Source organism: Macaca fascicularis, chromosome 13, assembly GCF_037993035.2.
Source record: "Macaca fascicularis isolate 582-1 chromosome 13, T2T-MFA8v1.1".
NCBI lineage: Eukaryota > Metazoa > Chordata > Mammalia > Primates > Cercopithecidae > Macaca > Macaca fascicularis.
In genome coordinates, this window is record NC_088387.1 from 78,065,226 (window position 1) to 78,077,401 (window position 12,176).

General features: G+C 44.4%; 1 protein-coding gene across 1 annotated transcript in view; it reads left to right on the forward strand.

Moving 5' to 3' along the window:
- The first annotated feature begins 2,535 nt into the window (after positions 1-2,535).
- The window catches only part of LRPPRC (leucine rich pentatricopeptide repeat containing), a 117,622-nt gene continuing 107,981 nt past the window's right edge, over positions 2,536-12,176 (forward strand). Inside the window, exon 1 of the mRNA XM_005575990.5 lies at positions 2,536-2,726. Coding sequence (XP_005576047.3) covers positions 2,578-2,726 — 149 coding nt within the window. The 5' untranslated portion in view covers positions 2,536-2,577. The remainder of the gene's footprint in view (positions 2,727-12,176) is intronic.

Consider the following 12,176-nt stretch of genomic DNA (forward strand, 5'->3'; position numbering starts at 1 on the left):
GTGGTGGCATGCACCTGTAGTCCCATATACTTGGGAGGCCAGGGTAGGAGGATTGCTTGAGCCCAGGAGTTCAAGGCTGTAATGTGTCATAATCGCTCCTGTGAATAGACACTGCACACTAGCTTGGGCAACAGAGCAAGACTCCATCTCTTTAAAAGCAACACACCAAACTATCCAATGGTTTCTCATCTCATTCTAAGTAAAAGTCAGTCTTCAGTCTAAGTAAAAGTCAGTCTTCACGGCCACCTACCACACCTGCTTGATATGGCCTCCAACTACCTCTCCCACCTCCAGGCCCCTCTCCACCCTCTGCTCCTTCCTCTACGCCTACCCCCTGCTCTTTCATCCACACGGTCCTCCTTAGAGTTCTCTGAATAGGGTACACCTATTATTGCCTCCAGGTTTTGAAGTTTGCCTTATTTAAGCCTGGACCACTCTTTTTTTCTTTTTTTTTTTTCTCCTTCCAGAAAATTCTCCTGGCTTCCTCGTTTCCTTCCTTCAGATTTCTGTTCAACTTTTTTCCTATTTAAAATACCAACTCTCCAGGCATGGTAGCTCATGCCTGTAATCCCAGCACTTTGGGAGACCAGGCGGGCAGATTGCTTGAGGCCATGAGTTCAAGTCTAGCCTGGGCATCATGGTAAAAACCCATCTCTACTAAAAATACAAAAATTATCCAGGGTTTGGGCCTGTAATCCTGGCTACTCAGGAGGCTGAGGTGGGAGGATTGCTTGAGCCAAGAGGTCGAGGCTGCAGTGAGCCAAGATCGCACCACTGCACTCCAGCCTGGGTGACAGAGCAAAACACTGTCTCAAAAAAAAAAAAAAAAAAAAAAAAGCAACTCTCCCCATGACACCCTCAATCTCTTTACCCTGGCGTATTTTGCATCACAGTTCTTTTCTGTCTTCCCAAATTAAACTTTAAAGAGCTTTATTAGAATTCAGGATTGTTTTGTTCTCTGCTGTATCCCCAAAATTTCAAATAGTGTATGGCACTGGATATGTGTTCAATAAATACGTGTTGAATAGGTGAATAACTTATACTCCCAATGCTCAGTAATATAACCCAGAGTCAATCATTTCACCTTATTTCTTTTGGGGACTTGGAGGGGATGTCTTTGTTCCCTCATCTCTCAAAGGAGGGGTGAGCTAGGTCATCTCAAAATAGACATTTATTTAACACATATTTAATGTGACCTATTGTGTATCTGGCACTGGGTAGGTGTGTGGCCTACAGTAAGAGATCACAGTCCCTACTGATAAGGAGTTCATGGTCCAGTGGGATAAACAGTCACATGGGAAATGACCGTGGGAGGGCTTCCAGAGGAAATACCCGCGCATTCGCCTGGTGATAGGTAGGGGACAAGCAGGTGGAGAGGGAGTGGGAGGCTGTTCTCAGTTTCCCACGTGTACACAGGGAACCAATTGAGTCTGTAAGCCCTGTGAAGGCAGCAGCGACGTGGATTTTTTTGTTTTGGACAGAGTCCCGCTGTGTCACCCAGGCTGGAAAATCGCGCCATCTTGGCTCACTGCAACCTCCACCTCCCGGATTCAAGCAATTCTCCTGCCTCAGCCTCCCGAGTAGCTGAGATTACAGCTACTTTTTTTTTTTGTATTTTTAGTAGAGAAGGGGTTTCACCATGTTGGCCAGGCTGGTCTCGAACTCTTGACCTCAGGTGATCCACCCGCCTCGGCCTTCCAAAGTGATGGGATTACAGGCGTGAGCCACTGTGCCCGGCCCAGCGATGGGTTTAACTTGCCTGTTTTCTCCCCAGATTTGGCTGGAGGCTTAATTGCATTGTTCTTCTACTTCTCACATGTATATGTGCATTTACTGAAGGGAGAGGCGCAGTAGGCGTGGAGGGTTTGGGAAGACAGTTCAATTCCAGCTTTAAAACTATAGGACTTTTGGTAGAATTCATTTATTTCCTAAAGCGAGGCCCCGCATACGCGCTTAAGGTGGTGACCCGCGCGTTCCTTTACGCTGTTCCCAGGCCCTAATAATCCAAATCCTATCATGTTGAACCTGGGAGGCAAACGGCAAGGTGAAAAGTCCTCCACGGTTTCTCTGGCCCGCGTTTCTGAGAGTGAAGGGCCGTTCCTATTGGAGATCGCGTCAGCTGCTGAAAGTTGGTTGCAACGTCTGCACTCGGGGGTGGGGAAACCGTCTCATCCTGGGATCTTCATAGTCGGCTGTTCTCGAGAGTGCTCGGTGTTTTTACTAGTTGGCCTCCCGCAAGCCTCTGCGCCAACTTGGGAGGAGTTGACCCCTTGCGACTCTACGAACAGAGGAATGCGGGGGTGCAGCGAATGAACACGATGCCCAGATCGGAGACGGAAGACGGAAAAGAAATGCTTCGATAACGAAACAAGCAACATCGTTTATATGAGTATCACATTGACTCCCCTCTTCTCAGAGAAGTGCGGATTTCCATCTTCCAACCTAAAACGATCCCTGGCTTCCCCCACATTTGGCGCGCCCTGCAGTTGGTCTCTGCCGCGCCGGGCGACCCTGAGGTCACGTGCTCCTCCTGTCCTTTTGGCGGAACGTGCTTCCCGCTGCGGGGACGTTCGAGCCATGGCAGCCCTGCTGAGATTCTCGTGTTGGCTGCTGCGTGCCGGGGAGGCCCCGCGCCTCCCGCTCTCCCTGCGCCTCCTCACTGGCGGCCCGGGCCGGCCGCATGCCGCCTCCTATCTGCCTGCCGCTCGCGCCGGGCCCGTGGCTGGGTGAGTGCCCAGGCCCTTCTTCCAGTTAGGCTGCGGCGCGAGGGCCCCCCGGGGTCGTGGGCGCCGTCAGGGACCGGGTCCCGCCTGTGCTCGCCACCCTCCTCGCCGCCCCAGGACCGAGCCTCCCCGTGCCCCGCACCACGCTCCCTACCAGGGATTTTCGGGTGACAGGGTTAAGCGCCTTCAGAAGGTCACGGATGCGGGCATGGCTTGCTTCCGGCTTGAATCCTGCCCTCGCCACTTCAGCCTGGGTCTTACGGTCCTCGGGGTACCCACGGTCAACGAAGACGAGGGGGGGCTTTGAAAACTGCTTTGCAGAGTCGGGTGGTGGTCTCCTCCTTACACTCGGCTAGCTTGGGTGGTGTCCCACGTGGGGTCACTGTTGGTAATCAGTAACCACCTAGCATTTAGATACTGAGAAATTTAGCTTTTTGCGTGGGAGGGGGCGGCGGGGAATGGGTTGGGAGTTTGGGTGAGCCACGGATGGCCTAAAGCTGGATGCTGGATTATGATTAGTCTGGGCTTTTGCCTGCGTTCTCTTGAATGGGGTTTTCCTTCAGCATTTAGGAAGGTGTTGTACGAGTTGGTAACTGTCATGGCAGGATTTGTAAATGTCTTTGTTATTTATTTATTTATTTCGAGATCAGTAGCCCAGGTGGGAGTGCAATGGCGCGATCTTGGCTCGCTGCAACCTCCGCTTCCAAGGTTCAGGCGATTCTCCTGCCTCAGCCTCGCGAGTAGCTGGGATTACAGGTGTGCGCCACCATGCTAGGCTAACTTTTGTACTTTTAGTAAAGACTGGGTTTCACCATGTTGGCCATGCTAGTCCCGAACTCCAGACCTTAAGCGATCCTCCTGCCTCGGCCTCCCAAAGTGCTGGGATTACAGGTGTGAGCCACCGCTCCCGGCCTATAAGTGTCTTTGAATGAATGAGCACATGCAAGGCGCTCTGTTGGAATCTGGGGATGCAAAGGCAAGTTAAACTCTCAGTGGGTGTCAGATGTGCGACTAAATGCTCTCATGGTTTGAGATTTATCAGAGATAGGTTTGGTATAGACTTTTGTAGTGGAGGGGATAAAAAAAGTTGATGGAAGTGTTCATTTGGTTATTAATAGTATTCTGACCACCAGAGAAGGGGAGATAGGTTGCTGAGCTTTTAGCTTTGGAGAAAAAATGATTTTGAGAGACTGATGCTTATAAATTAAGGTACTTTGAGAGCTTGCATAAGGACTGAGAGCCAGGGATCTGCAGTAGGCTGGGCCCAGACTGCAGCCTACTCCAGTTTTATCTGCATTTTATCCTCAATTTATCTGCATTATGCCATTAGACAAGTTACTTAACATCTCCAGGCCTCAGTTACCTTAGCTATAAGATGGGAGTAGTAATGGTGTTAGGAATATTTCAGAATTATCTGTATTTAGCACTTAGTATAGGGCCTGATGCATAGTAAGTGCTTTGTCGGTTACTACAGTAGTCATAACTACTACTTAGGTTGTTATGCGGACCTTCGTGGACCAGCCTGAACACCTAACCTCGCCGTAAAATTACGTGGAGAAAATAATTTATGATTTCTTAACAACTTATAGTCTTTGGAATGTAACCTACTTGTAATTGGAGCCTGCCTGTGTTTTCATATTAGACTTGAACAGTTAACTTTCTGAAATCATGCCTCTGAGCGCAGAACTACATGCATCTCTTGGCTTTCAGAGTTTCTTTTGAGAAAGTTGTGCCCATTACTCTTATTATTGTAGTCCTCAGCATTTCTGTAAGGTCAGGGGAAGGTCCACATTTTCTTTTATCTTCACTGTTGCATTTGAGGAGAACTGAATAAAGAGAACACAGTTTAGTAGAAAGGGTGGTCTAGGTGTTCATCAGACCTGGGTTCTGTTTACTTACTGCATAATCTCAGACATCTTACTAACCTCTCAGTTCCTCAGTTTCATTATCTGTAAAGGCCTTTCCCACTTATCTTTGTAAAGTTGCTTTCTTGTCATTCAGATCTCAAATGTCGAAGCCTTACCCCAACACTCAATCCAAAACATGCCAGTCCTATTTTAGATTTATTCGTGGCACACCTCACTTGTCTGATATCATTACTTATTTCTCTGTGTTTTTTTTTTTTTTTCCTTAGTAGAAGGTAAGCTGCATGAGAGCAGGACTTTGTCTTGTTCACCACTATGTGTTCAGGTGATAACGGGCAATAAAGGTAATTGTTCCCTCTTTTTCCTGAACTCTGGGGACTATATATAGTCTCCTACCCCACAGCCTGTAACCATGCCCAGATCTTGCCCACCTGAAACACAGAACCTTTCCTGGAACTCTATTTACTCTAGAAGCTTCTCAGTCTCTTCCCTATCCATAATTCTCTGTCTCTGATTTCCTCACTTTTCATTCCCTTTCCTACTCACTGCAGTCACACCACTGTCAGACTGTTATTATCTTGTTTATTGATTTTTTAATTGTATTTTTGAAAAATTATTTCAAAAGTGCCTTGAGGAACATTTGCAAAAATTATTCCTCAAAGTACCTCGAGGAATAGTTGCAAAACCTGGGTGGTGGGAACAGTAAACTAAAAATCACCCTTAATTTTTGTCAACCAGAGAGCAATTAGTTGATAGTTATCCTTTTACTGACTTGTGTATGTGTAAGATGTATGTTTATTTAACTTTTTCAGAGGACCTCTTTTAATTACCAAATCCACTTTTGAGGCCTTAACCTCGCATATTACTCTTCCATTTTCCCCTTCATGAGACCCTTTTCTCAGTATTGATGACACCGTTTTTCTAGATTCTCTTCTCTTTAGGATTTGTCTCATTTGCTTCATTCCTCTTTCTTCTGTTCACCTATTAAATGCTGATGTTCTTGGTAGTTTTACCCGTGGTCCTTCTATGTTTTCTCAGTGTTTTCATTCTCTTTTGTGACCTTTTTCATTTTTCAGGGCGTTACTTACCTATCTGATGATGTTTCTCCCACATATGGACCGTCTACTAGACGCATCCACCTGCTTGAACTATAGGTACTTCAAAGCCAACACAGCTCAAATTGGACTCCTCCTCCTTCTCACATCTATTCCTCTTGCGTTCCCTGTTTTCATGAATGTTGCTGTTTCTACCTGCCTTCCAGAAAGATCCTGGATATCTACATGTTTGTTTTCTCATTCATCTCTTACTCCCTTCACCCCCCATTTATTGATTGCACAAATGATTAAGCCCTGTTAGATCTGCTTCATTTGGAATGCATCCCTTTTCCTCCAACCCCATCATCATTCCCTAGTCTCCCTGGTAATTTGATCATGTCATTTTCCTACTTACACTTAAGCATTGTGGTGACTCCCATTGGGTCCAGAATGAGATCCAGACTCTTTAGCACAGGTGCTTTATGAGCTGGAGTTGCCTCTGGAGCTTCATCTCTTGTGAGTTCCTTACCATGGCATCCTGTGTTCTAGCCATACCAGACTACTACTTTGAAGTGCTCTACAGCAGGGCTTCTCAAACTCTAGTAAGCATGATTGCCTGGGGCTCTTAAAATGCAGATTCTGATTTTGTAGGTCTAGTGCTTGTCTGTGGATCTACAAAGCTTTGATGGGCCATGTTATATATTTCCTTGCCTTTGAGTGTGATGTTGACTCTTGGAATGTGTTTCCCCTTCCTCCTTAGTCAGGTGTCCCCCATCTCTGTTGAACTTTAACTTGACTGCTTCTCCCATTTGACTGCTCCTTTCTTGTGGCTCCTCTTAGACCCTGTATCATGAAAGCACCCATTAACACTATGACATGTGCACTCACCAACACTCTGGAGCTGGCTGTAAGTTCCTTGAAGGCAGATACTGTGTCTTACTCCTTTTGCTTTCTCTGGTGTTTTAACTTTGTGGCATGTAGTAGGTGTCAAATGTTTGTTGAGTAAATCAATGAAAATCTTAAGACATTGAAGAAGGAAGATGGTAAACTGGAGGAGATTGAAGGGATATTTAACCGATCCATGCAGTGCAGTGTGTCTACACAAATTCACCCTGAGCTTGATTTCCAGGAATGTCCTATCTGAGGACAAATGAGTATTAGCAGTGAAATTTTTAGACATTCATTAGTAATCCGTTTTCAAAATTGTAACACCAAGAAGTATACCCTATATGTGGTCTTACTCTTCATTTTCCCATTTCAGTACATCTATTTTTCAAATAGATGCTTTCTTATAAACCAGCTCTTACTCTGTTCTCTGTGAGGAGATAAATACTCTTGCTTTCTCACATACATTTTCCTTGCATTTCTGGATCAGAGCTGCTTATATATTTGCGTGACAGTTTTTAGCATAATACGTATGTACTTCAGAGGAAAGATAAGCTTTGAGCTAAATCTGTTTGGAAGTAGATCTAGACTAATGATTGGCCTAAAAGTGAAAATCATATATTGTTCTTTGATGGGATAGCATGATTTTTATTTCTAAAGTTGGAAGAAAACTTTTAGAAAACTCTCATTTTAGAAAAATCTTCTGCAAATATTAAGAATCTGATGGGTCCATGCTATCGTTCACGCCTTTAATCCCGGCACTTTGGGAGGCGGAGGCGGGTGGATCACTTGAGGTCAGGAGTTTGAGACCAGCCTGGCCGACATGGTGAAACCCCGTCTTTTACTAAAAATATAAAAACAAAATTAGCTGAGCTTCATGGTGGCGGGCGCCTGTAGTCCCAGCTACTGAGACTGAGGTGGGAGAATAGCATGAATCTGGGAGGCGGAGCTTGCAGGGAGCCGAGATCGGGGCAGGCGACAGAGTGAGACCCTTGTCTCAAAAAAAAAAAAATGTATCTAAATAAAAGTTAGCCAGGCGTGGTGGCCCATGCCTGTAATCCCAGCTACTTGGGACGCTGAGGCAGGAGAATTGCTTGAACCCAGGAGGCGGAGGTTGTGGTGAGCCAAGATCGCGCCATTATACTCCAGCCTGGTCTACAGAGTGAGACTCCATCTCAGTTTAAAAAAAAAAAAGAACCTGATGGGTCTTTTGGTGTTGTGAAATCTGTAAGATTCAGCCTCTGCTCTGTGAGTATAGATTTATCAATCACAGGGCTGGACAGGCACATGTACAACTATTAGACGTGCTGTCCATAAGATAAGAATATAATATTGTGGTATTTCAGAGAGAGGAGCAGTCCCATTTGTTTTATGGCAGGGGGACATTGAGTTTTAGAGGACACATGGTAGTGGATATTCAGAATGGTCCAAAATTAGAGAAGAGCATGAAGAGACTTGGAGACCATTTATCCCGTGTAGCTGTGTGGGTGTGGTGGAAGTTGATACCGCAAAGGCCAGTTGATTTCTTCAGACTACCAAGATTGCTTAGAAGGTAGGTTATTTGATGACTGGAAGTCATTGGAGGATTTTAAGTACAGATTTTGACAAAGTTTATGTAGATTATAGGAGAAATGGAACATAGGGATAGAACAACACTGGTGTTGCAAATTAGGAGTAATAGGACTTCAATGAGGTAGTGCAGAACTGAAGAAAATATCCTTTTCTTGAGAGAAAGATAACAGAAGATTGGTGAGAGTGTTAGCAGAATTAAGAAAAGTAGATTTGGGGATTAGGGTAAACAATGGTACCTTTAGAGTAGACGTTTATTACTTTTTTTTTTTTTTCCCCCAAGACGGAGTCTCGCTCTGCTAACCCAGGCTGGAGTGTAATGGGGCCATCTCGGCCCACTGCAACCTCTGCCTCCCAGGTTCAAGCGATTCTCCCACCTCAACCTCCCAAGTAGCTGGGACATCAGGCATGTGCCACCATGTCCGGCTAATTTTTGAATTTTTTTTAGTAGAGATGGGATTTTGCCATGTTGGCCAGGCTGGTCTCGAAATCCTGACCTCAGGTAATCCACCCACCTTGGCCTCCCAAAGTGCTGGGATTGCAGGCGTGAGCCACCGCACCTGGCCTGATGTTTATTATTTTCAAAGTGTGTTTGTAAACATACCATCATACAAACATTTCAATTTTCGTGGTTATTGCAAATTAGGAAACGGTTAGAAAGATAATTTATTCAAGACCTCAAGTTGGGATTCAACTCCAGATACCATGATTCACATTTCTGAAACATTTTACATATGTTGTAACATAATGTTACAAGTCTTTTACATATGTTACATTTTTGATCTTGTCATTTTCCTGTTTACAGTTAAGTGCCATGGTAGTTTTCATTGGGTGCAGAATGAGGTCCAGACCTTTGTGTTTTAGGTGGTGAAGGGATTACTTATGGACAAAAACATTTTTTAAAAGACAATACATGATATATTATAAACTTGGGATTTAAAGACTTTCACAGGTAAGTAAACATGGAAGATCTCAGAATGTGTCTGGAAGGGATCTTCAAAAGAGTGTCTTTCTCCATGTCACATCATTGGTCCCAATCTGGTTAACTGACTTTGCATCACTTCCTCCATAGGTGAGACAAAGGAAGCATCCCATTTGACTGGAGGATCCTGGAAGATGGAAGGGAAATCTGGCTAGGTGGAAAGGAGTGGATTGGTATTTCAGGCCAGGAGGTGGTTATCAAGTGTAGAAGGGTGGCCCGTAGCTTTTTTAGTCTAAAATTCTATGATTTGCCATGAAGCATAAAACTGGGGTAGCTAAATTTGTCAAAACTTTTTGGAGAATTGAATTCTTAGACGGAGAAAGTTCTTTGGGACTTAGCTTTATAAAAGATTTTTTAGGCCAGGCCCAGTAATTTCCGCATTTTGAGAGTCTGAGGCAGGAGGATCACTTGAAGCCAGGAGTTTGAGACCAGCCGGGGCAACATAGTGAGACCCCTATCTTTAGAAAAAAAGAAAGTAGTCAGCTGTGGTGGCATGCACTTGTAGTCCTAGCTATTTGGGAGCTGAGGCTGAGGTGGGAGGATTGCTTGAGGCCAGGAGTTCAAAGCTGCAGTGAGCCATAAGTACACCACTGCACTTCAGCCTGGACAACAGAATGAGACCTGTCTCAAAAAAAAAAAAAAAAAAAAAAAAATTAAAAAAAAAAAAAAAAGGAAAGCTATTTTAAAAACTCAGAGGCATTTGACCAGGCATGGTGGCTCACGCCTGTAATCCCAGCACTTTGGGAGGCCGAGGTGAGCGGATCACGAGGTCAGGAGATTGAGACCATCCTGGCTAATACGGTGAAACGCTGTTTCTACTAAAAAAAATTAAAAAATTAGCTGGGCATGGTGGCGGGCGCCTGTAGTTCCAGCTACTTGGGAGGCCGAGGCAGGAGAATGGCGTGAACCCGGGAGGTGGAGCTTGCAGTGAGCTGAGATCATAACTGCACCACTCACTCCAGCTTAGGCAACAGAGCGAGACTGTCTCAAAAACAAAAACAAAAACAAAAAAAACTCAGAGGCATTTATTGAGCACCTTGTATAATAAGACAGCTATTATTTATTGAGCAGTAGAGTTTTTTTTTTTTTTTTTGAGACGGGGTTTTGCTCTTGTTTCCCAAGCTGGAGTGCAATGGCATGATCTCAGCTCACTGCAACCTCTGCCTCCCAGGTTCAAGAGATTGTCCTGCCTTAGCCTCCCGAGTAGCTGGGATTATAGGCATGCGCCACCAGGCCTGGCTACGTTTGTATTTTTAGTAGAGACAGGGTTTCTCCATGTTGGTTAGGCTGGTCGAACTCCTGACCTCAGGTGATCCGCCCGCTTTGGCTTCCCAGAGTGCTGGGATTACAGGTGTGAGCCTCTGCACCCAGCTTTTTTTTTTTTTTTTTTTTTTTTTTTTGAGACAGTCTCTCTCTGTCTCCCAGGCTGGAGTGCAGTGGCACGATCTTGGCTCACTTGCAACCTCTGCCTCCTGGGTACAATCATTTCTCCCACCTCAGCCTTCCAAGTTGCTGGGATTACAGGCGCCTGCCACCATGCCAGACTAATTTTTGTATTTTTAGTAGAGATGAGGTTTCACCATGTTGGCCAGTCTGGTCTCAAGACCTCAAGTGATATGCCTGCCTCGGCCTCCCAAAGTACTGGGATTACGGGCTTGAACTACTGCGCCTGGCCCCTTGTTTCTTAATAGCATTTACCACAATTGGTATTTTTTAAAAGTCTAATTTATTAGATTTGTTACTAGATAAGATTCTAGCGAGTGCCTTATACATAGAAAGCGCTCAATAAAAAGAAAGCGCTCAATAAATATTTTTTGAATTAATAAATGGAAGAGCAGAATTGATGTGATAAGAACAATGACAGGATTTTTGAAAAAAGATGGTTTTGAGTATGGTTGATCTGGCAGTTGTATGAAGAGAGGCTGAAGCCTGAGAAACTAAAGATTTGTTGCAGAAATCCATGAGTTCAACAAGAGACTCAGACATCTAAGCACTCAATAGATGGGATGTAAAGGCTGAGTTTGCCCAATAAAATAATTAGTCTAAGATTTTGAGTTTGAGGGAACAATTTATTAGTGGAATAGTTCGTTGCAGTGGAGAAATTTGAAGGGAATATCAACCATTTTTAAAAGGAGGCATTATCTTTTTGAATTTTGGCTACATTTACACTCAGGAGGCTCCAGCAGTATATAAAAAGAATTATGTACCTTGATCAAGTGGGATTTATTCCAAGTGTGCGAGGCTGGTTCAGCATTTGAAAATCAATCCACGTGATCCAGTGTATCAACAGGCTAAAGAAAACCCAAGTGGAATAGTTAAATTAGGGATTGGTGAAAACGTAAGTGATGAATTTGAGCTCCCCATATTTCCACATTATAGTGCAACAAAGTAAGTTGAGAGAGCAACTCTATGAAAGCTAGTTTTGTATTTTACAAGTATGTCATAAAATCCAAATCCCTTATTTATCTGCCACTGGAGACTTTCCATTATCTAGTCTCACTCACTGTCTAGGTTTAATTTTTTACCACTTTCTGGTGTGAACACCCCATTGCAGCCAGATTAGTTTCTTTGATGCCCTTTTGCCACATTGAGTTCATTTCAGAATGAGACCGTCTGAGTGCTAACCCTGGCCCTATCATTAGTTTTAACTGTGATGACTTTGGGCAAGTTGCTTCATTTTTTTCATTTGTAAGTTATAATTTTCTCATACCCAGCAAAAATTAAGCACGTGATAAACATTAGCTATTAATAATGCCTCTTCTATCTTCTACCTGTATCTCCCTTTAAACTCTTCATAGCTCTAAAGTGACACTAAACTGATTATCAGTGAAGAAGAAAAAAAGGGGAGAGAAGAGTTTTAAGAACGTGTATGGCCTGGGCATGGTGGCTCATGCCTGTAATCCCAGCACTTTGGGAGGCCAAGGTGGGCAGATTGCTTGAGGCCAGGAGTTTGAGACCAGCCTGGACAACATGATAAAACCCCATCTCTATGAAAAATATAAAAATTAGCTGGGCATGGTGGTGTGTGCCTGTAATCCCAGCTACTCAGGAGGCTGAGGCAGGAGAATCGATCGAATCCTGAGGCAGAGGTTGCAGTGACCTGAGATAGCACCACTGC